General features: G+C 39.9%; 1 protein-coding gene across 1 annotated transcript; it reads left to right on the top strand.

The window, feature by feature from the left end:
• Positions 1-444: 444 nt before the first annotated feature.
• gabra5 (gamma-aminobutyric acid type A receptor subunit alpha5) lies at positions 445-25,311 on the top strand. Its single transcript, XM_071923455.2, has 9 exons — positions 445-527; positions 790-914; positions 3,317-3,384; positions 4,107-4,327; positions 7,471-7,553; positions 19,417-19,560; positions 23,623-23,775; positions 24,036-24,247; positions 25,021-25,311. The coding sequence occupies exons 1-9, from the start codon at positions 445-447 to the stop codon at positions 25,309-25,311; spliced, it is 1,380 nt and encodes a 459-aa protein (XP_071779556.1).
• Positions 25,312-26,244: the final 933 nt, after the last annotated feature.

Below are 26,244 nucleotides of genomic sequence, written 5' to 3'. Positions count from 1 at the left end.
TATGGTAGTGAACCTATATTTGAGCACCTGATAAAGATTTACTGAACAGCAATAGACATACAGTTGCCTAGGGCAGAGGGCTAGCAGCAACACTACTCCCACTACTAGCTGCCAATTAATGCCCATAATAATAGCAGATTTTTTCCCCTGCAATTGTGCATTGCCATACCTTGTTATGATTACTAATACTTATTACAAAGATTAATATTTGTTGTTGATGATAATTGTGTCATATTTATTCCAAAGTGAAATTGATAACTCTGAAACTAGCAGCTCTTCGAAGCCTACATTAAATAATTTTCACAGTGTACATGAAATGCCATTAATACTTTAATTTTAGATATAAAGCAGCCATTCAATAATACATGCAACAAAGGTGAATTGAGGCAATGTTAAAGGAATGAGCAGATATCATGAGTAAGTCTTGAATGTCTTGTTGTAGGAATGGGCGATGGAATGTGCTACAGCTTTGCAATGAGAAGTCTGTGGGTCTGTGTCTTGCTTGTGAGCATCACCTGCCGTCTGAGGTAAGGAACTAGCCTACTGTAACTTTGTCAGGACAGCATATTGGCACATTTTGAAAAATTGACCTGTTGGCAAAACTAGGCTGCTATTGTAAAAAATATTTTAATGATTTACAATTGCTTTTGAATTGATATAGGTTATTTCTTATTTTTTGTTTCATCTTTTCTAGTTTGCTTGTTTCCAAAAGTTTAAAAGCAAATATATATTTTTTCAAGATATTATTTGAAAACAACAATGTGTGTAATAACATTTTTTTATACACAGCCTCTGCCAGGTTGCAACTGGAACTCCCAAAGAGGCAGAACTGAATGACAACATTACCATCTTCACACGCATCCTGGATGGACTGCTGGATGGCTATGACAACAGACTCCGCCCTGGACTGGGAGGTAGGCCCATAGACCTGTAACCATGTATAGACCTGAACACCTTTACCAGTTTGGATAAGAGAAATACAGTATGAAAATGTAGTTGAATTCTCTTCCCAAATACATGCCAGATACAGCTCTGTGCTTTGAACATGGATGAGAGGAAATGTATTGTTCAGCCTCCGTGTTGAAAGATTACACCCCCAATCCACACAGAGAACAATGCTCTGCACCACAACGTCGCTCTTCTATTCATTCCAGACAGGGAAAATGTGCCTGTATTCATACAGCCAGGCTGAAGTCTTTGACTAAGAGGCATGATCAACTGTTCAGACCTCCTGAGTATGAATCGATGTTACTATGAACACACACTCAAGCACAGCCTCCTGAGTGTGCTGTTGTGACCTTGAGAAAGCCATCGTTCCTTTCATAAAATAGCAGCTCCATTGTTCTCAGTGGGCGGAGGCCAAAGTACGGGAGAACTTTTTCAATTTCCATCGTCAAAGAGAAATAACAGGGAAGCCGAGCAGCATTGTGAAAACACTGACTCTGGTCAATAATCTATGGAGGAAAATACGTGTTTTCTAAGCATACTGCTCAGTAATTTCAGTATTGCAGCGTTTGTTTTCTGAAGGAGGACAGGGGTTTGGATCTTATGGATAAATATGATTAAATAATTGTGAAGAGCAAATTCCATTCCCCCTTTTAAAAAGTTAAAGAAATTTGTATCAAGCTTGGCATGTGCTGTTCACACTTGGTCAATATTGCACTGGTTCTGCAGATGTTAGTCCCTATAGGGCTCTAGTGCCTGTAGCCAGGGGATCTGTTCTGATTGGTCCAGGGGTATTTATGTATCAAGGGTATTTAGGACATGCTGCATTCATCTGGATAAGACCAAAGGATGCAAAATAAAATTGAAAAAAAAGAAAAAAAGAAAGCAGAATTAATTTTAATTAGCTAGCTACATAAATATAATCATGATTTGAAGTTGGCCAGCAAATAGTTCTGCCAGCTTAGATGACACAAGAAAATCAGTTTCTATTTTAGGGCCTTTATAAAGTTCCAGGATGTATGTATTGTGGTGGTATTGTTAAAAGATAAAGTTGTTGTTTTTTGAGCTCATGAGGATCTCTTTTGGAAGAAGACAAAGATTGTTGTTATCTCCACTCATTTCAACCATTTTTGTCTGATCCTAAACTCTTTGTGGATTTACTGGAAACAGTAGGAATGTCACAAATCTAAAAACAATTAACAGTGTGATACTGCCCAGCATCCTACCACTATGAAAAGGTACAAGAGGACTGTGTGCCCACATGTGTTTGAGACAATTTCTCAAAATATTATTTTAACTGTTTTTAAAATGTAGCGGGCACGTGATTCATAACAATTTGCTAAAATGTATCCAAGGTCATGTGAATGTCTTAAATTTAAGGATCAACATTTTTAATTTCAGTGTGCAACGGCAATACTGCTCATACTGAAACAAATTCCATAAAAGCTTGTCCACATGTGGTTGTTTCCTGAATAATGGTATTTTTTCTTTAGATGCTCTTAAATAGGCAATAGTGCATCAATCCATCCCTCTCTGTCATGGTGGGTTTCTATATAACAGACACAGTGTAACACAGAAGGTAAACTCAGATTTTATTAATCTGAGTGAGAGAACAATCCCTCTCTATCTATAATGGCACCAACAATGACTTAGTAGAATTCGAATGGACAGAATGGCTGTTCCCTTTTAACATTTCTAAATGGTAATTTGGCTGGTACACTTGACAGCTGCCATTAAATGCCTCATAATATTGTCCTGGAAATGAGTGTTGCTTTGGTGTATGAGACTCAGAAAGCTGAATCATTACTATGGCTGAACATGCACGTGGCAATTGTGTTAAACATTACAACTTCCTGAGCTTAATGGATTAGCCTCTTAACTGACACAGCCATGTAATCCTCAGCCCCTTTCACCCACTAGCTGGTGTTAACTAGACTAACCTCTGGATAAAACATGGAGCCAACATCTGGACAGCTGCCATCACTTCCAGCCTTTACTACAGAACAACATTAGCTAGCTACCAACCAGTCTGTCTGTCTGTCTGTGTCTGCTAATAGTCCAATCACAGAGCAGCCATGTTTCATTTTTTACCAACCAGAGTAGCTATTGGAAACATGGTGCAAGTTGCGTTAGCTTACACAGAGCAAACCAAGTGCAGACCACACATTTTAAAACTTAGTAAGACCTTTGGCTTATAACGGTCATTTAATCCCAGTAATGTCACAGGATGAAGTGTAACACCTGCATAAGGCCCTAATACTTAGAATAGATGATTATTATGAATATTAATGAATGCACTTGGCTGTTGTGTGCCAGTCAAAACAAGGAGGTGTTGTAAAGGCTCACAGTATTTTTCTTTCTGTTCTTACAGAAAAGGTGACAGAGATCAAAACCAACATCTTTGTCACAAGCTTTGGTCCAGTGTCTGACACTGAAATGGTAAGGACTTCCTCTTATTGAGTTAACTGTTCAACACTGAAGGGATTAGCACATTTAAGGCAATATGAAATATTTTCATGCTACCATAAAAGTTAAGGATCTTCTTATGATGCCAGAGTGACAATGGAGACATTAATCACTGAAAGTAGAGGAGCCTGGGGTAGGTTGCAACACAGGCTTAACATGGCTAGCCATTTTTGTGCATAATACACCTCTTTCTGTGTCTGTAAACATTTGAAAGTCCCAACAAAAACACTGGGGCACAATATAATCTGTTAACAATGAAGTCTATGTGTTCAAAACAACCCCGCATCAGTAGTGTGTAACATGTGGAACATGTGTCAGTTAACATATTGTGAATTTATGTACTGAATATCTGTCCAAATACTTCTTGCATCCCTAAATTGGGGACTATATGTACAAAGGACTGGAGTTCTTTACCTGTCCATTCAAGCTTGGACATGCTATCAGATTGAAAGAGTTTGCACTTTAACCTAGACATTGTGTCATTTCACATTCAAAGTATGGACCTATTACATCAGTGTGCTGCTGTCCAAATACTTAAAGAACTCACTTTATTTGTGTTTATACAACCAACAGCTGTTACAACCAGCCCCAGAGTCCCCTACTGTAGGCAGATTACAATTCATGTTGTCAGTGTTATCTGTGTCAAATGGCAAAATAATTTATGCTCCAGTGGTCTCATTGTTTTTTTTCTGTAGGAATACACTATTGATGTGTTCTTCCGTCAAAGCTGGAAAGATGAAAGACTTCGCTTTAAAGGCCCAATGGAGATGCTCCCCCTGAATAATCTCCTGGCTAGTAACATCTGGACCCCTGACACCTTCTTTCTCAATGGGAAGAAATCCATCGCACATAATATGACTACACCTAACAAGCTACTAAGGCTTAAAGACGACGGGACTCTTCTTTATACCATGAGGTAAGCACTCCCATGGCTCACTTTCAATTCTCTTCTCTATCAGAAATGAAAATTATTTTCCATCCAGTCTCACAACTAATATATTGTGTCATTACGAGAGCTCACTAGTGAGGTTTATATGCTGTATAATCCAATTAAAACAGGAGATTACTAAAACATCAATTGGCAAATGATAGCCTACTTCATTGGAAATGGCATTTAAGACCCCTGCTGTACTAACACATCCCACACACCCATACGGATCTGAGTGGTGCATTGATGCGTCATCTAAAGTCATGTTGTCCTCATGTGGGTCATATGAACTTGAAAGCCCAGTGTCCATGTTTGCCTCAGAAGGAGGGGTGGGGGGGGGGGGCTGTGTGTCTCCCTCCTCCTTAAGCCATGATCCCTCCATAGTCTCTCCACTATTAACCATGCTGCCAGAGCACAGAAACACCGATAGTGATGGAAACACCACTCCTTATGAGCATGACCTATTCTGCTATTTACTGCTCTAACACTCAATTACAGTCCACATTTCTGATGATGTGATCATGATTTCAGTGATGTATAATCATAAAAGCTGTTACGGACAGGTGTAAAGTACAGCAAGCTGCTCTTGATATTCTTGGCAAATGCATTTCCTAAAGGTCAAGACAAACTGACAAGCGATTGGTATTATCTAGCCAAAGTGCGGTAGAACTAATCCACCATTTATTAGTATTTATAATGGCTTAAGAATCCTTTTTGAGGTTTAGAGCTCTATCTAGTGCAATGCCTTGCTTTTAACTTATAATACATAAAAGTCCATATTGTAGAAAGATAGATAGTAGCCTAAATAGAAGCATCTCATTTACATCCTGACATGGCTTTCATATAAATGCTCTGCCATCCGCTTAACTGGACAATAAACTCCAAATCAAATATTAACAAGGAAGTGAAAGGAAATGGATGTGGGCACATGTCAAAAATGACTATTGATCGACTGACTTTAAAATTGCTACAAATCTACATTTGGTAACAGCACAAGCCATTAGAATGGTTTTACAATGGCCTCTTAATGCCTTTCTGTTCTGGGAACAAGGTTATTAGAGAAACATTTTATGCATGCATTACTCTCCTACAGTGGCTGTTCAAATAACAAGTACAGTGCCCTAGCTACTGTACCATGAAAATATCTCTCAGAGGAAAGACAGAGTTTTGATCCAAGCACTTCAGTGCATGCCTTACACTATACATCACTGTACACTTTCAGTAATACACAAAGGAACATAAGAATTTCTTCCTAGATATAATCTAAAACACATACTGTACTTCATGATTTAGTGCTAGAGAATCCTTGAAAATAATGATGGTAACAGCTGTAAGTATGCCTTAGATGTCTATGTCTGAAACAATATTTTTGTTCTAGTGGGTAATTAATCTGCTAGCCTGCAAAGTATTGATAACAGATGACAGTCCTATTTGGTGATTATGATTTATTAAGGAGCCAGCACCCTATATGTTTGACTTCACTAATTAATTCCATTCAGCACTGCCCATTTACTATGGAGTCCCTTTGTGAATATTAGTCATCCTCAGAACATGCCAGAGCTATGTAAGGCTCGACTCACACATTGATTATCTGGGTATGGGCTTCTTGTTCTGCACATTAGGAATGACACACTTTGTCAGTAATTGATCTCAAATAAACATTCATTAAGAGGACACCTTCTACTGAAAACATTGACAGTGCAATCAGCAGAGACAAAATACAATGGTTGGTGTTGTAACCAAATGGAGATACGTTGTAATGAAGACATCCAACACATTCATTTATGAATAAGAAATGAAGATAATTGTTTGCTATTGAGTAACTATGCGCCAATAACAGAGCATTAGCTTCATTTATGGTAGCATCAGTTCCTTATAGCTCATACAACGCACACAGGCACAGACACACAGACACCGACACACACAGGCATGTGCGCATGCACACATACAGTCTCAATTCCACAGTTACACTTTGCTTAACAGTCCACTAGGGGGTGATGTATGACATTATACAGAGACCCAATGAATAGGGCAAAGCAATGACAAACTTTATATTCTACTATACTATACCACTTTTGATATAATGCTACAAATTCCAAATTCATCACAATCCAATTTCTGTTATGTTTAAATTTTTATATTTGGCCAATACATCTCACCATTTACACGATGAGGTTAGTGTATTTTGATGGGGGGTGGGGGGGCATTCTCACTAAAACAGCTGACACAGCATATGGCCTTAAATATACTGAGATCCCAATTCTGTTCTACATTAAAATCTTATTTGTGTATTGCATTAGTATAATATGGTATTGGACATTATAAAGTAAATATTTACATTTATTTTAATCAGAGCCACATTCAGTTTGACAGGTGGGACATAATTGGGCATTTATCTGGATAGGCTTCATATGAGCTGTTCATATTCAGGATGACAATGACAACTATGATTATTATAAGTTTCCCCAGCAGAGGGCAGCATTTGATAAGGCTGAAAGGACTGTACTGTTGTTACTAGACGCTAGAGAAGCTCATTGGTTTTGTGCTTCTGTTTCCAACTGCTCATTGTTACAGTAACGCTATAAAATGTTAACACGGCCTCTTAAACAGCGTGAGACGGAGACAGAGAGATCACACTTGCATATGTGTGTGTGGGGGGGGGAAAGAGGACAGGTATGGGGGATACAGCTAGAGGCATTTTCTTCTTCTGCAAATGGTGCTGTATGTGATTTCACAGCCAGGTGGCAGCCTCGCTCCACTTATGAAATATTTCTCAAGCTCATCTTTACATGTATGACCATGTTCAACTTCTTTAATAGGTATCATCACTGGTCCCCCTGGTGGCCCAGTTGCTTACTGAACTGTGCCAAGAAAATCACTTTTAACTCTACTTTTAACCCTCATTGATTTTTATAGGTTCATGGCTGAATGCAAAATGAACCACAACTGGACACAACTGATTTATAATAAGTGGTTCTAGTAATTAGTGAAAATGGTGATGATGATGAAGATGATGATGATGATGATGATGATGATGATGATGATGGTGGTGGTGGCAGTGGTGATGTGATGATAATGTCTCATCCAATCAATATTTATTCTGACTATGAACGCATGATTTGCTCTTTCAGATTAACTATATCAGCAGAATGCCCCATGCAACTGGAGGATTTCCCAATGGATGCCCATGCTTGTCCACTTAAGTTTGGAAGCTGTGAGTAAACACTTCTCTACGCAAATGCACAGAGTGCAGAATAACATTAAATAATGCAAGAATAGGTACAGTATAAAAGTTTTATGTCCATAACCTAGACATCAATGACACTTAAGCACTAAAAGCTTTACCACAGCAACCATTGCTAACAACACATGAGGTCACTAGTTAGAAAATTGGTACGCTGTGTTGATATGTTCAGTTTCAGTGTCTTTGTCCATTCAATGGATATAAGGATGGATGTACCTGGGTGCCTCTGACAGCCTGTGTCCCTCAGGTACAAAGCTATTGTTGTGGCTGTGCAGGAGATGACCATGTAGACGCTGACACACTGCTCATGATTAAGTCATTAATCAAGGTGTCAAGGCTATTCCCCTGCATCCTTCGCTGCCTCTTCAGCCACCTTAATGGAAAATATTTGAAACAGATACACACATACATGCATTTGTCTGTGCATGGATAAATACACACACACTCACATACACACACACACACACGCAAACCTACATTTAGCACCAAGGTAACCTATGATAATCCAGTTCTGCGCCACATAGATGCACAGCCAACCACACTTGTGGCTTGCGCCCAGCTGTCCCCATGACTTGTAAGCTAGTTAGGCCGCCTCACACGGCTCCACTTGTACAAGAATATCTGGGGACCTCCTGTCATGCGAGCTTAAGATTAGCATTTGAGGTCTTCCCTGCAGCTGACGCAGGGAGGGTTATCTGGGGCCTGGCTGTGGGCTCAGACGCACAGCTCTGCTGCACTGCTCACTGTCATTACACTGAGCCACTCTCACGCCTGTTTCAGGCACCTCAGCCCCCAGCTGAGAACCGGGATGGGGATAATCAGAGCAACTAAGTGAGACGACATTTGCTTGTGTGCTTGATGCCAAGCTACTATCTGTTGACAATTAAGGTATCAGCCAGCCCAGAAAGACAGAAACTGCTTACCTAAGCAATTCTAATACACAAAACAAGTATATTTAAAGTACAGTAAGCAATGATTTTGCTTGTTATTGTTGGCGATTGTGCATAGTCGTGTGAAAAGGTTCATATATTAGGTATGTATCTTTTGAATCTGTTTCTACACAGTAGGATGCAGGGCCTATGAATCATAGATGAATCCAGCGATCTATACCTCTATAACAGAGTGTCGCTGTCCAGTGTATCTCCAAAATGTCAACTTTTCATGAACTAAGGAAAATAGCCTTGTTTCAGTTTATCCAACTGATTTTGAAAGGATTTCAGCAGACAAAGAGTTGTAGAATTTTCTCAAACCATAGAAGAGCATATGAATCCTTGAACTGAAGTTAAAACATGAAAATAGGTGTTACAAGGTTCTCACGTGACAACAACGATATCTTGTAGACCATTCAGTGACCAGTGGTGCCCTGTGGATGTGGACACTGTCATCTTGGAAGCCCTGCTATCAGGACAGGAATGCTTCTTCATAGGATGAAGGCGATCACTTAGAACTGTTTGTATTTCTCAGGATTTAGTGTTGACCTAGAGGTTGAGTGAGGTTAAACCACGGCAGGACGATGTGCCCCAATAACAATATACTTGTTAATCCTCATTTACCCACATGTTGCATTCATTTAGGCAGCTACCTGTAGCTCCTTTGCTTTGGATTATACAGTATGTTCTTGTTCTCAGAGCATCTTTAAACCTGATAAGCTGTGGAAGAATTTCTATTATTAGATTATTGTAAGAACAGAAGTGGCATAGTGAACCGCATGATTCCCCTCAACAAAGACTGTTAGAGGCAACTTAAGCATATGAAGCATGTTTCTATACATAAAATCGTTTTTTAAAAGCAGATGTGACAGTGAATACAGTGTTGTTCTGTGCGGGTATAAGCTGTAAGTTACCGTGGTACAGTATATCCTGGTCGCTCTGACTCCATTAACCCTAGCTAATCCTTTGACCTAATGGACAGCACTCACCCCTGAGCTCAAGGCTTTCAAAGCTAGACCTGTCCTGTGCTGTTGTGTTAATCACTTCTCATGGACTGTACTGCCAGCCTCTTTTCCTGTCTCATGATGCTTTCACTATAGCTCCAGAGGGTTTGTGGAAACATTGTAATAGTATATTAAACATGCTCCCATATTGACTTTGGTACCAGAGATATAAACATTACACAGTTGTATATCTGGTATCATGTTATGAATCCAATCAAGTATAGAATAGATCATTGATTTTCTGAACATCTTTAGAATAGACATCTTTCATAGCACTGAAGTGTCTGAATGGCAGAAATGCATTGAAATGGCACACCAAAGGTTATTTATTGCTTTGATATTGTAATTAGGTCAAGCTGTCAAATCACATAGCTAAGGGTTGGATTAGTTCTTCTTTGTAGTTGTTTTATTCCCACGTTTACATTTGACTGTAATCTTTGGCAATTTGCCCATACTTAGCTCCTTGGATTGCATATGGCTGACAGGAAAAAAGCCACGGGTGATTTGGAGACATTTTTCTACAGATCACAATTTACTCCCACCTCTTTGTTTTCTCCTTCTTTCTATCTCTATCTTTTAAATTGTCTATCTCTGCTTTGTTACTTTGCTCATGTTCTCTCTTGCCCTGATTTAATCTCTCTGACCCTCTCCACTGTGATTTTCTCTATTTCTCCCTCTCTCTCTCTCTCTCTCTCTCTCTCTCTCTGCCCTCTCCACCTTCACCACCTCAGTCCCTTTCTCTTTCTCCTCTCGCTTTGTGCTGTACTTCAGTTTCTTGCCCTCTTGCTGTCACTTTCTTCAGACCTCAGCAGCTTAAGTCTTGCTAATGAGTTTGAAAAATGACGAACCAAATAAGATTGTTTCTTTGTTTGCTTTTTATCATTACTGTACCTGCTCTCTTATGAAATTTAAAACTGCAGGCTGGATTTGATTGTACCTTAGTGAACATGAATTCCTAACTTCTGATTAAGTTAAGTACATACACAAATACAGCAATAATTTTGAATGGACTTTACCAGAGTACTAGTGTATGTTTACTCCTATTTTTCCGTTTCCGTTCTTCATCCACCTCTGCTCATGAAAGCATATGTACCAACATTTAACTAAAGTACAACAAGTCTACTGTACATGGTAGCCTGCTGGTCTGCTTGTAGGACTTCTTTGTCTTTTGTGGCTGCGCTGGCCTTATTTATGTTTGTGTCATATCTTTAGAGATCTATGAGACCTCAATACAGTTCTCTCATTCATGCAGTAGTTTAAAATAATAGTTTGCATCTTACAAATGAATAGAAAAAGGCTGCCTCAACTAAATGACCTGAAATGCAAATAGAGAGCAAAATGAGAATTGTCTCATTTCCAGGCAGTCTGTTGGCTCAATAAGTCTAATAGCTTACTTTCTCTTTTAGATCACATCCCGGTGGTTATTCTGTTTTTAAAGTGTGTCCCTAGCTGAAATTATGGAAATAGGACATTATTTATTTGGCTGTATTTCCTACGTTTTTGTTAGCCCATATCTCTCTTTGCATTTAATGGTGAACTGAAACTTGGGAGGGAATGTAAGGCATAACTCAGCATTCCCAACAACTGGTGCAGAGACAGCTTTAACTATTCATTGAGAATTGTTCTGAAACAGCCTATGGGAGAATGGAAGAAATTACAAAAATGGAGCACAACAGCAGAAAGAGTTGAAATGGCAAGTATGCAAGTGCCCATAATCACTTTGGCTTGTAAACCAACATGTACTGAGTGGCTCTAAACAAAGGATCATACATTTGGATCTTTTAGACACTTTCATCTCGCTCTGTACAACATCTAGACTCAGAGAAAACCTAACCAACCCAGACTACTGAATAGGAGGATGTTTGGAAGAGAGCTCCACTTATATGGGTCACTTCATCCATTCATAACATTACTATAAGTACATGGTCCACTTGGTAATGCTCTTTCAGTGGCTAGTCATGCTGTAAATTCACTCCCAGTGCTATTGATAGAGATAAATATTGACACCCTGTCACCCACATCTTCACAATTATGGTTAGACTTGGAGTTTATTTCACTTCAGGACCACTTTTTACAGTCAGTAATCTAAACTATGCTATTCTAGGGCTTTGAGGTCACAAGCCTGCCTGTCAGCTAAAGGTCACGTATGAAACGTGACTTCTTTTTATTAGTAGAAATACTGTAGTATTTAACCGCAGCTACAAAGGACTGCACCAGGGACGCATTGAAAATCAGGGATTCTACCTAAATGTCAATGACTAAACATCATTACAGGAAAGAGCATATTTCCAATATATAGAGCAATGAATTATCATGCAGATCACAGTCATATGTAAACTCCTCCTGTGTCTCTGTAGCTATGATTCCACCTCATTTGATTTGAAATAATACTTTTGTAAGGTTGGGCTGAAGTCTTAGCACAGGGAACAATGGGTGTTTTAATCCTAGTGATAGGGCAGTGGGTTTTAAGGGCAGGCTGGAAACGAATGGTGTGGGTGTTAATCAGTGCACACAGATTTAATGGAGGTTATATTTAAGACAAACAAAAGGGAACATCAATTACCCTCCTGCTTTTGTGCTGAGAGAAAGAGACAGAGAGATGAGGAGAGAGAGAGAGAGAGAGAGAGAGAGAGAGAGAGAGATGATGGGACTGTGCCATTGCCAGTGTGAAATCATATTGACTCAGTCTTGAATGATCACTGTCAAGGAAATTATACGCTACAGTTACCTTGATTAGATTACTTTTATTTTTATTGATACACACTTTTTATATAGCAATAATTCTTAAGAGGGCACTCTTTATTTTGTGTATATATACATATATGTTCTTCTCGCTATATATATATAAGAATTAAAACAGGAGAAAACAAGACTGATCATGAACTACATCTTGGTTACCACAAGGTTGGCATAGTAACCAATAAAGCTTGTCTAGCAGTGCTTTATGGGGAATTATCAACACAGTTGGAACGCGTCTTTGACCAATCAGATGGCTTAGCTGAAACTACCGGTTGTATAATCAGCATTTTCTCTAAGCTAACTGCTGTTAATGTAGCACTGTGACTAAATATGTGTCTGTGATTTTGTACACAGGTCTGTTTTATAATGAGATGAGTCTCTGGAGCATCATTAGCGTTTTGCTCACCATGTCATGATAATAATAAGGCAGATTTGGATGGGACTTTTCAAAGGCAGATTTAGATAGCCTACCCCTTCCTTGCTTTGCACAGGTTTGACAAAATTCACTTTCAAAAAACGTAAATATTTGATTGATGATTTACGTGTGAGCATTAGCTGATTGGTTGTTTAATTGTGAGCTGATTACATTTGATGACACCGGAACAGCTGTTTTGTTTTGTTTGTTTTATTTGCGCCTGCATATAGATTATTACACCTCTCTCAAATAATCTGTCATCAGCTACATGATGAGTTTAAATGGTGTATATTGTTGAAATGAGTTTCTAGTAAAGAAGTGGATTCAGGGAAATGTCAGCATAGTTACGCTACAAAAGGTTTGGCTCTATAGTAAACAGAGCATTTACATTTTCTTGGAAAAGTGAAGAGGATGCCACAGCTAGGGACAGACAGACATGCATTTTTATATGACACTCCTGCCCTCACACGTGCACAGTACGCATGTAAGCACATGCACACACACAAATGCACACTTTTTTTCTGGACTTAGAAAACCATAAGACTGTCACTGTAGGTAGTCTGTATGCAGTTTAATTAGGTAGTAAAGTAATAAGTATAACTTTGTAACATATTTCGCCACTGTCTGGTGAAAATCTCCAAAATGTCAACTTTTCAGGAAATCAAACAGCCAGTCTTGTTTTAGCTTGACCCCTATGCATTTTGTAGTTTATCCAATGGTTTTTGGTTTTCATAAGCCAAATTATCTCAACCGATAGAGGAGCATGTAATCCTTTAATTGAAGTTAAAAAATGAAAATCACCAAAATTGTAGTTACAAGGTTTTCATACAACGACAGAAATATACTCCATATATTGTATAATGTATATTAACCAACTAATTTCTCCTGGAGATATTGGGCTCATTCGTGAACCTACCATCACAAACACCCTCAAATGGGACAAGAGCATGCCCTGCTTGATGGAGGCCCAACAGAGGATGTTCTCAATGTGGCAACTGAGAAAGCTCAATGTCTCACAACCAATCCTCATCTAATTTTATAGATTTACGATCAAAAAGCATCATGCATCACATCTGTTACAGCACTACCTCCTCGTGTTCCAAGGACAAAACTTCACCACGTTCTCTGCATTGCTGACCAGGTCATTGTCTGTAGCCTGATCCTTCCTACTGTTAATATTTATTACCATGGCATTTATTATTACCCAAGCAGTATGCACACAAAGTTGCGCCAGTTACAGTGTCTGCACAATCCTGTGCATCCTCAGACTTGGCAGATTGACATTTTTGAGCCACAGGATGTTCTCCAGTGCTTGTAATTTATTCAGTGTATTTCATTCTTTTCAGTATAACTACCTCATGGTGCACACTGGACACTCTATAGCTGAAACCAGACTGAATGACGTGCTGCTTGAATGCAGAATATTGAGTACAGACTATTGAATATATGTAGGATGTTATGTATAGTCAATGTACAGCACTGTACTAACCAGTGCTGTACATTTACTGTACTGGTCCATTAAAGTAATTATGATTTGATTTCTACTATGCAGTACTTCGGTACTATGCAGTGGTTCACTCATTTCAATCTACTGTACTAAAATTAGAAATTGCATTGAGCAATGTGAGCCTATTTATTTTTATTACTCTACCACTACCTCTCTAAATTCTTTTCCCAGCTCAAGTCCTGCTATTTTGAAGGTTTAAGAAAAGAGAACAGTTTGTTGGTCTCATTACTGTTGACCCCTGAACTGATTCTGTTGCATGTGTAAAAGCCAGCTGACACCTTCCCACAATCCAATTAGGTCTAGTCTCAACAGCCAAACTGATTTACCACCGGTGCAGTTCTAGCCTCCCATGACAGTGTTTTACTTAAAAAAAGTGCTTTGTAGTCTCTATTGCTTCTTCAGACTGATTTCGTGAGGTAAATGACTTAAATTACCCACAGTAAAAGAACCATTTTCTGCAGCGTTCAGGATTGAACTTTTTTGTTGAGGTTGAACAATGAACCTCTCATGTCTTCACATGCAATCAATTGAAAATGGCTCCACTATGAACCGTTTATGTGTCCTTACTGTAGGTACCTGAGAATGGCTGGTTTAGATTGAGAAATGAAAATGAAAGGTGTAGGAATCTCTCTCTTGTTTTGGTTCTGCAAAGAAATAAAATGCAGTGGTTCTAAATCTCACACTGAAACAGCTTGAAACATAACATCCATCATGTTGTATATAAAACAAATACCTGGTTTCACCTAGATGCATTATTTATTAGAAATGACAGTGCATCAATGTTGGGGGACTCATTCCACAGCAACACGTTTTAGAAAGATTGCAAGGCTTTTGATGGCTAGCTAGTCCCATAGACAAGGCTACTATACATGGGCCTTTGAATCATTTTGAGTTGATAAATTAATACAATCAATAGACCCTCATCTTCAGACCCTCAATCTCGCAGATAAAATGGCAATAAAAATGGTTCCTTGCAGAACCTTCATCCTAAAGAACTGTCTTATAAACTAAAGCATTCCTCAAACTCAAAAGAAGTTGCTCCTGCATATTGAGAAGGGACAGTTGAGGTGGCTGGAGCAAGAAAATGGATGGATGGATAGATAGAAGGATGGATGGATAGAAACTAAAAAAAAAATCCAAGCAAAAACTATGCCCTTTTGCAAGAACTGTATATCTGAGCATAAGAATGGGAATTAAACCTACTTTCTGATTCTTAAATTTCAGTACTACTACATTTAGAATTCATGTATGTTATTCTTGTATTGGTCAAATCAATATTTGAACAACCCTGTCCCAAGACCAAAAGCTTGGGAATTTCAAACTTAAAACTGTCATGTCATCAAGATATACAGTGTGTCCTGGAGGACCAAATGATATCAAACCACCACTCTCTCTCACAAAACGCACACACACACACACACACACACACACACACCAAACACATGTACAAGCATATACAGTCAATGTAATACATGACAGAGAGATTGAGGATGTCTTATGAAACTAAAAATGTTTTAATTGTTATGGGTGATAACAGGAATTGAACCTTAACATGTTTATTTTACTTGAATAACTAGTGACCCGCTAGAAGAGAAGTGTGCTATCAATCCATGCTTCAATAGCTCAATTAGCAAAATTAATTTGTCACCTCCATTTTCATGATTTGAGCTGTAAAACATATTGAAATCTATCAGGCCTCCAAGATGTAGAATTCATTCTTACCATCAATTGTTGTTCAAGCCAAATTTTGATACACCAATATATACCAATTCTGATATTCTATACTTTTAGAATTACGGGGTAATCTGGAGGAGGATGAGAAGGAAGAACGAGGAGCAGTGAGAAACAGATGATTTCAATGTGAGAATTGCTGGCTGTCATTTTTAATGGCATGAGGGAGTTTATGTGGTAAAATTGTTGTTTGGAGAAACTTGCAAACCTACCATGTCCTACCATTTGATTTATATATATATTGTATATATCAATATATATGTTCTCTGAATACCCACTGGATTCCTAAAATACATCATTGTTACTGTCTGTCTTAATATTCTCTCAGTTATTGTCAGCTCATTCTTATTCAAAAGACTAGTCTAGACTCCTCCATTCTAAGTAATCTTGAACCTATTTTCAAACTTCCATGTCTGTCTCTAAGGTATTAGATAAATTTGTTTACAATCAATTAACTGACTAAATGAGCAGCAATGATTTATTTGAAAAATTCTAATGTGGTTTCTGCTCTAAATGTAACACAGAGACTGCTTTACTTATAGTTACAAATGACCTTCTAGCAGTGGAAGCTGGTGAATTATCCTTTCCAGTTCTGCTTGGCCTTAGTACGGCTTTTGACAGTTGATGTTATGAGTTGATCATAACATCTAAATTGATCATCTTAGAGACTTTGTTGGAATGTAGACACTGCTCTCAGCTGGTTTATATCAAAGATAGACAGTTCTCTGTTGGCATGGGTCATTTTATATCTACCTGAGCACAATTAAGCTGTGGAGTTCCCCAAGGTTCCATTCTGGGCCCTGTTGTGTTCTCGATCTATCTGCTCCCACTTGGTCATATAATTCATAGACCCAATATTGCTTTCCATTGCCTTGCTGATGATACACAGCTGTATTTGCCTGTAAAACCAAGTGATACAAGTAACCTTGATTCCCTGAAAGACTAGCTGGCTTCTAGTTGATTTTAGACAACAACTGAAAACTAATTTTCATAAACTTGCTATTATTAATATGATTATTGTTTATAGTCCAATGTGATCATTCTCTTTCTGTTGCTTTTTTTTCTTTCTATGTTTGCATTTGCTGTATTTCTTTTGTGCTTCTGTTGTATGGCACTTTGTAACTTTGTTTTGACAGGTGCTATACAAATAAAACTATTATTATCATTATTACTATGCAAAAATTTGGATGGAACAGATCATTTAACAGCACACCTCACATTTCATCATTCACATCACAGAATGTGTGTGAATATTTCTTGCCATACTTGCGATACAATCTATACAGACTATGCGTCATGCAGCCTTTCTGAGGAATATAATGTATTAAAGGCCTGCCCAGGCGATGCAGCGGTACAAAGATTTGACTGAGACAATGCAGGGTGTCTTTGATACGATAATCCACAAACTGGGTGACTGGGGTCAGTCTAAATTGCTGTGAAGTCATGTAACACCACAGTTGTTGGATTAATGCAATACTGTTAGATTGGATACTGCACTGAAGAACGATTGAGAGAGAGAGAGAGAGAGAGAGAGAGAGAGAGAGGGAGAGAGACACAGGGAGAGATTGAATGCATCAGTGTGTGGGGGTGGGGAGGGGGACTGTGAGCGAGGGAGACTGGACTGCATTTTTGCAGGGTTTGCTTGTTTTGAAAATGAACTTGTGCCTGAAAGACTGTGTGTGTGTGTGTGTGTGTGTGTGTGTGTGTGTGTGTGTGTGTTTGTGTGTGTGTGTGTGTGTGTGTGTGTGTGTGTGTACAGAGTGTGAGAGAGATCAGCCTATGAAAGGGAAAATGGTGAAGTGAATCTTGCTTCTGTGTTTTCTCTAAGGTAACAGGATGACTAAGCATGGCCATCGATTGTGCTTTATACTGATCGCCACTGCTGGTTGTGACTCAACTTCTCTGCTGAATGTAATTGTCAAGTAGAATCTATCATGGCAATCTCTAAAAGCAGATTTTGAAACTGAAAGGTGCATAACATTTTTTGTGGTACAGTCAAACTGTTTACACCAGATCCAGATACAAGCTATTATCTTAACAGTGACACCAAGTTAATCTCTGTGCAATGAAGGAAAGTGGGTGAAGGGTCAAGGCTTGTAGGAGTATCATAGCCACTAAAGCCACACCAAATTTCTTGGGTAGCAACATCTTGGAAATTTACAAATGGAATGAACATCACCACATAAACTGATGTTGGGGCCTTGAGTCCATGGAAATTATATACCAGATTTGACCGAGACATTTCCCCCCCTAGATCCACAGGCAAACCCTGCTACTACTAGACAACTTTTGATCAGAGGAACATTTTACAAGGCATTTTGGAGCTCTTTAAGACACCAATATATACGGACACAACTACAAGGAGACTCCTTCCAATCTATCGCCCTAAACTTTGTTCAGTCAAATCACATACCAGAAATAAAACGCTTTGCAATTCTATCTAATCACAATAATGAATATTTGAATAGGTGAGGCTCCTTAAGCATGTGTACAAAACACTAAAAAGGCCCCACCTGTAAAAGCTGTATTAATTATGCTATTTTGGTTAGTGGCTTGTTAAATTATGCAGGATTTTAAAAAGCATGACAGTAAAATAACTGAGCTAAGTGAGTTTATCTGTTTAACAACAAATCCATTTAAGGTTTTTTTTATGCTGTCAAAAGTTAGAGGGGTGGGCAAATGTGGGAGAGTAGGCCATTAACCAGAAAGGTAGCACTAAAATGTGTCTGGACCCCTGAGCTGTATTGAAATTGAAAACCGCTGCTTTCAAATAACATGTGAAACACAAACATGGTGTACTAAACATGCACTGAATCAGGGATGAGTGTTGATGGGGCATTGCCCTTTTTTCAGTTTATGTCTGTGCATGCACGCACATGCTTGTGTGTGTGTGTGTGTGTGTGTGTGGGGGGGGGGGGGGGGGGGGGGGGGGAGGTGCGGGGGGGGTGGAGTTGTCTATTCATTGCTTTATCTAGTGATTTCATAGTATTCCATATTTGATAATCACTTCTACAGGATGACCTCTTTTTGGCAAATACACAGGAATGAGTACAGTTAAGGAAAAAGCATAATGATCACAACAGTCATTATGGTCCATGCTTTACAAGTTCAATGGTTCCACACTTCATGTTCTACTGTATCTATATAATGTACATCTACCTATTGGGACATATGATTTATAGATTGATGTCCCATTCTTATTCTTGCCTCTCTCTCTCACACTCTCTCTCTCTCTGCCTGTCTATCTCTCTCTCTCGCTCTCTATTTCTCTCTCCCTCTTGCACTCCCTCACTCTGTTTGGCCTTAAATCAACTGCGTCCGAGGGGATTAATGAAGTTGAATTGAATTGAGTAATCGCAGGCCTGTGGTATACTTCCTGATACCACATTAAGGAAAATTGTGTTTTGTAACACTTTGATAGAGTACTTATCATAAACACTGTTATGTTCCAGCTGATATAAAAATGCTCAAAGCTCAAGTGTGTGCATCTTCTTCTTTGTTTCCTTAGATGCTTATCCAGTGTCAGAGGTGGTCTACACATGGACTCAGGGAGCAGCCAAGTCAGTCGTGGTGGCAGAGGAGGGTTCACGGCTCAATCAGTATCATCTGATTGGTCAGACTGCCGGGACAGAGGACATCTACACCAGCCGAGGTACAGTGAAGCGAGACTGAACTGCCACCTAACCAGAGATGACCAGGATGTTACGGATAACCTTCATCTTCATGGCCATCTCCTTCTCCTTCCATCTCAGCATTCATTGTGCCTCTTCCCTCCATTTTCTTATATCACTCAGTTATTTCCTTTCATACAGCACCAACTATACAATGCCTTCAGGCAGGACCAGAGATGTTAAGTTCCTGCTTCAACCCTATAATTCAGCTCTGTGTTATTACACTGTGTGTCACCCAAAGCTGTTGTGAGAAGAAAATGTTTTCAAATCAAGCTGGATAGAGACAATGAATGAATCACAAGGATTTGAGAATGCCTCCCACACATAGCCAGCTGTCTCTAGGGCTGCCAAGGGAAGAGAGGAAAAAAAATCACTTATCCGTGGTCTGAGCCATTGGGTCTGTAGGGTTAATCCGTATGCAGGCCCATCAGTTGTGCTTTTACTGAGTGACGTCACAGCGCAGGGATTGGCTGCGGCGACGGAGACACGTGGGGGCCGAGCTGCATCTGCTTAATTCTGTTATGTAAAGAGGTATGATAATACATTTTTGCTGCCTGTTAGTAGTGAGGTTATTACAGGGTGGAGTTTTCCCTTATCCGTAATGTATATGCAGGAGGTTACTTTAACCCATATCTGGCAAGGGGAGATGGTGTTTACATTGGATAATGTATCAGGACTAAACATTTACAGTTAAGTATGCCACGGTGCCTTTTAAGCGCGATCAGCAGGAGTAAATCCAACAGCGTGCTGGTGATGGAGCTGCTGGAGGAAGACCCCTCTGTCAAGCCGTCCTTCCCCCGCTCAAAACGGTCATCAAGTTCAGATTAAGACTCAGTTTGCCATATTTCTCTGTACACAATCAACTCTTTACCTACCCCCCACACCCCTCCACCACCCCACCCCCTCATCCCCGCATGATCCAGACCAGTTTATGAGGGAAGACACGGAGAGCCTGGCCTTAATTAGCATAGCTAATCTGAGGTACAAACCCTCTTTAACAAGTCAAGAATAGCTCAGCAAAGTGCTCACAGAGGGTGGACGTGGCCTTTCACCTCACAGGTTAAGCTGAGGGGAATGAAAATGCAGACACGGTTCTACACTTGCTGAATTGAATGGAGACTGTAACGGGCAACTGTGGAAATATACATCAGTGCTCCCACATCAAAATAGCATGCTGCATTCTTATCATACCAGATCTCAACAGATAGTTTAACACTACATTTGCATTTTCCCTCAATGCTGATGTTTATGTAGCCTTCTCCTCCTGTCCAACTCAACCATGAAAACCTATAGCTCAGGAAGAAATTAGGAGTCATGTTCTGTACTCACCAGTTGACCAACATAGCTGCATTGTTTTCTGCTATGAATGGCAGTTCCCCATAGACACTCCAAAAACCAAGCAGTAAAATCCACCAAAACCGCATTTTCATGCCTTTGAGATTTCCATCCAGTTCCAAGCATAGAAGGCAGTCAATTCTGAGTGGGGTTCCCCCAGTCGTCCCACCACAGAGCAGGGCTGCTGGCTGGCAGTCATTGGAGCGTAAGGAGTACAGGTGTCCTTTTCATTAAGGACATGGTGCTCGTCCCTGCACTGCGCAGACCATCCAAACTTTCCTCCGGTCCTCCTCAGCCCCCCTCTACTTCAGTCATCTGTGCACCTGCCTGTAATCACCGTTGATCTGGGTCTGTTTTGGAGTTCTTTCTGAGGAAGGATGTATGTCCCCAATCAAGTGTGGCCTGGCCTGACAGAATGGGATAGACTGTTGCAGAGAGACACGCACACACACACACACACACACACACACAGAGAGAGAGAGAGAGAGAGAGAGAGAGAGGGAGAGATACAGGATGCAGATTGTGACAAGGGATTAGTGAGACAGAAAAATCCGATTTTGCCAGGAGAAAGCAGCAGTCATCTGTGGATTTTCTATAGTTTATCAGACTCCATGGCTCGACAGGATTTTTGAGAAAAAAAAGCTTCAAATGCAATCTTCAGTCGGTTAACAGGATATGATGATTTTCCCACCATCTCTTTTTCAGTAATTTATCTCATGCTTTCACATTAGTCAGTACTTTTTCCTGAGGGTTGTCAAGTCAAGTCAAGTTTATTTGTGTAGCCCTTAATCACAGTTACAGTCTCAAAGAGCTTCACAACACCCACATTATGAAACAATTAATAAAAACAATAAATGAAAACAACACCCCCCCCCCCAACCTTAGACCCTCAAAAACTCCCACAAAAACCTCACAAGGAAAAAAACATGGAAGAAAAATTGGGAAGGGCCACACAGAGAGGGATCCTCCTTCCAGGACAGTCAGGTGTGCAATCAGTGCAAACAGAAGATTACATGTTGCTAACAAAATGGAACATAAACAAAAGACACAGAATAAACACAGTAAGAGTGCTTGTATGAATGTACGGATCTGGTGCAGGGCATCAACACTCAGTCACCATCGTAATTGTCGTCATCAAGGTCATCATAGGACAACAACTATCACGGGAGTTCTAGTTGAGTACTGCCCAGCTGCAGCCACAGCCTGAAATGAAAAGAAATAAGAGACACACCCATACACACACAGCAATCGGCAGGGACCTGAACTAGTGCTAGCTAACTGGTCTAACCTTACTCTATGAAGAGACTGAGTCACTCCTAATTGTGCAAAGCCAAGATTAGCCAAATGATCGTGAAATAAATAGGTTTTAAGCTTGGATTTGAAGACTTCCATAGAAACTGCCTCTCTAATTGCATCAGGGAGACCGTTCCAAAGAAAAGGAACGTGGTAAGAAAAATCTGGTGGCAGCAAGAATTGGGAGCCAGTGTAGGAAGGACAGGATAGGCGCTATGTGGTCAAAGTGTCTTGTTTTGATCAAGATCGTGGCAGCAGCATTTTGTACGAGCTGAAGATTTTTAATGCTAGCATTAGGTAAACCAGAGGACAGGATTTTGTAGTAAACAAGACTCAAGGATACAAACGTGTACTAAGGTTTCTGCATCTGTTGTTGCTAATATAAGTTGAATTTTGGCGTTATTGTGAAGATGGTAAAAAACAAATATAATGTCTAATGTCTAAGATGTGCAACTCGAACAAGAGAGTAGGATGGAAATGAATGGCAACATTTTTGATAATGGGACAATAATCAAAATTTATAGTAGTATCCTCAAACAGATACCTGTGTCCGCTAGTCCAATAACCAACATCTCTGTTCTGACAGTGTTAAAGAGCAGGAAGATCAGGGACCATTGACATCGGATAAGCACGGCTCTAAGTTTAGGAATTGTGAGTGGTCATTTGGTTTAATGGATATATAGAGTTGAGTGTCTTTAACGTAGCAAAAAACATGAATTCCAAACTTATGGATGATTTTACCAAGAGGTAGCATGTAGCTAGAGAACAGCAAAGGGCCCAGAACAGAGCCTTGTGGCAAAGCAAGGTCCACATTACAGTACTCAGAGGTCATATTGTTGTGGAAGATGCAATGCGTTCTTACTAATAGATAGGACCTAAACCACAAAAGCACCAATCCTCAAATACCATATAGATTTTGAGACAATCTAATGGTCAACCGTATCAAAAGCTGCACTCAGGTAGTTGTAGCACTGAGGTTGAATCAAAATCAATAACAGGCAGGAGATCATTGCAGGAGATCTTTGACCACTTTTGTGAGTGTCGTTTTGGTAGAAAGAAAAGATCTAAAACCCACTGAAACGGTTCAAAAAAATTGTTATTGGACGGTTAATCAGTAAGTTGGCTGGCTGCAATGAAGTATTTTGGAAAAAAAGGCAGGTTTGAGATCAATCTATAGTTCGTAAGGACTTATGGATCCAGGTTTGGTTTTTGAGTAGCGGCACCAAGAAACCCCAAGTGAACTATCCAAGGAGGGGACAGCACACATCGCATACTCCACCACCCACCCCCTACACCCCATCCCATCTCCTCCAATATTACTGTATTATTATATAGTATTTTTCAAAATTTGAAATTTGAGTGAAACTAGAGTGTCACACATTAACACCCCCCCCCTGTCCTGCTGTATTCTACAGGTCAATACACCGTGATGATGGCTCACTTCTACCTGAAGAGGAAGATTGGTTATTTTGTCATCCAAACTTACATGCCTTGCTTCATGACCGTAATCCTATCCCAGGTTTCCTTTTGGCTCAACCGGGAGTCTGTGCCAGCACGAACTGTCTTTGGTGAGTTTGAATTGCACAGACTCTCACACTAGCCAGTAAAATAACTTGTTTTGGGGAGTATTCACCACCTGGTACACAAATTCCTCTTCATTTTGTACATAATACATCAATATTTTGTACCCATGCCATGATTGAGACACAACTTGGTGTTGCTGCAATATGTTCTGTCAATAATGCTCTAAATGTGTCCTCCCCTTTTTGCAACTTAAGCTGCTTATCAGAGCCTGAAGTGAAATTGACCCAGTTTACTGCTCCACCAGGTGTGACCACAGTGCTGACCATGACCACTCTCAGCATCAGTGCTCGAAACTCCCTGCCCAAAGTGGCTTACGCTACTGCCATGGACTGGTTCATCGCAGTGTGCTATGCCTTTGTCTTCTCTGCCCTCATTGAGTTTGCCACAGTCAACTACTTCACCAAGAGGAGCTGGGCCTGGGACGGGAAAAAGGCAATGGAGGCCCAACAGCCCAAGGTGTGTGTGTGTGTGTGTGTGCGTGTGTGTGTGTGTGTGCGTGTGTGTGTGTGTGTGTGTGTGTGTGTATTGTAAAACAGTTTTTTATATACAGCTGAGTATATAGCATCTCATGAAACAGTTTACCGTAAACTGTAAACTGTAAAAGGAACTATATCAAAGTTAGCCATGAAGTGTAAAGACAACATACTAACTAGCATCAGCCTCCTCAGACATTCAGTGATGATACGGCCAGTTCATCAATAGCATTTTTGATGATGGAGTAGCACATAAACTGTCCCAAATGGCCTCCACTTTCTCTTGCTCCCACCTCTCCTCCACTCCATTTCTCCCCTCATCTCCTCCAAGTTGCTGGTAGGAGAGGACTGATAGTGAATTGAAAGGAGAAGGAATGAAAATACTTTGAGACACACCCCTTGAGTTAGGGCGAGTCCATGTCACGCATTATAATAAAGTGAGAGATGAATCAGGCATGCTGTAGCACTTTTAAAGAGGCAGATCAATAGATTCACAGCTCAACCTGCCGGTGTCATGGCACAGTGCCAATTCATTATCGCCAGAGAACATTGATCCCCATCTTCAATGTTCACTGGCCAGGTTTTATCTTTCTCTTTGTGTGTGTGTGTGTGTGTGTGTGTGTGTGAGCGCGCGCATGTGTGTGTGTGCCTGTGTTATAAACGACCTGTTTCATAATGTGGTGTGAATCTACAGTGCATTTTTCTGTTTAGACTTGTGTGTGTATGCTCAATAAATGGATTTCTTTTGCTCCACAGAAAAAGGACCCTTTGGCTCTGTCTAAGAAGCCAAACAACACCTGTTCAGCTGGAGTGAATTACACAACCAACATTACTAAAGATGCGTCCATCTCCACTATTTCAAACAGCACGGCTGTTCAGCTCAAGCCCTCTGAAACCAAGGCTCCAGACCCCAAAAAGACTTACAACAGCGTGAGCAAGATTGACAAGATGTCCAGGATAGTGTTCCCGGTGCTGTTTGGAACCTTCAACCTGGTGTACTGGGCCACATATCTCAATAGGGAACCAGTGATCAAAGGAGCCGTGTAACCTCCATAAGAGGGTCATCCATCCTCCTGACAACCACTTCAGGATTTGATAACTGGAACGCAATCCAAAACAATGCCAAGCACTTAGTCCTTATTTGTATCATTGATTAGTGGAGTTTTTTTTAGTTCTTATTTCATTGCATTACATTGCATGTCCATAGCGATAGAAAAATATTGCCATGTTTGCCTTGACTTTGTACTTGTATGATAATCTACTATTTTCCTTACTGATGGTTTCATTTATCTCATACTAGAACTCCGATCACTGATTAGTTTCTGCCACAAATTCTGACATTTAGCATTTGGCATTTATATTTTCTCCTTGAGTCCAGATGGTGTTGAGAAGTGCAGCAAGGCCAAATGCTATGCAAAACAACATTTTTACTGTGTTATTACTCCTAAAACCGGCTTTTACCTTTGAAACTCTTGCTTTGTACAAATGGGCCAGAAGTCTGAGTCCGACATGCGAGGCTGGGCCCGGGCACATGGAACTTTGCTTCCTCGTTAAAAGCAGAAGAATAGCCATGCTAAATGTGTTGCCTTCAGAGTGTGATAACTCATTATGAATGCACTGAAATCTCCTGCAATTACTTTTTCAAAACCAGTGTTACAATTGTCATTACATATTGTTTTATCTGTTTATGTAGAGGATTAAAAGGGGACGGACTTCAAGCTAAAGTGATAGTGGCAGCTTATGTTTTCAGGTTACCATGTTGAGAACTCTGTATGTATGGTTGTAGTTTAGGACACGTGTATATATGCCCTGCTTTTAGAAAAGCACCATTAAGCCAGTAAGGTTAGCTTCTATGTTATGCATATACAGCAAAATAATGTAACTCTTGTCTAGTGCTTAATTGACTGGATATTGAGAAATGAGCAGAATAGCTTGAGCTTTAGCAGTTTTGACAATATATGATGCTTTTTTCACATTTTT

Source organism: Centroberyx gerrardi, chromosome 9 (assembly GCF_048128805.1).
Source record: "Centroberyx gerrardi isolate f3 chromosome 9, fCenGer3.hap1.cur.20231027, whole genome shotgun sequence".
Lineage (NCBI taxonomy): Eukaryota > Metazoa > Chordata > Actinopteri > Beryciformes > Berycidae > Centroberyx > Centroberyx gerrardi.
The sequence above is the reverse complement of the archived record's forward strand: the minus strand, read 5'-3'. Positions and strand labels throughout refer to the sequence as shown.

Excerpts from the sequence above, each read along its gene's own strand:
- gabra5 (XM_071923455.2), top strand. The coding sequence starts at position 445 with ATGGGCGATGGAATGTGCTACAGCTTTGCAATGAGAAGTCTGTGGGTC. Across the intron at positions 4,328-7,470 it reads ACTCTTCTTTATACCATGAG|ATTAACTATATCAGCAGAAT; the intron begins GTAAGCACTCCC and ends TTGCTCTTTCAG. Across the intron at positions 23,776-24,035 it reads GCCAGCACGAACTGTCTTTG|GTGTGACCACAGTGCTGACC; the intron begins GTGAGTTTGAAT and ends CTGCTCCACCAG.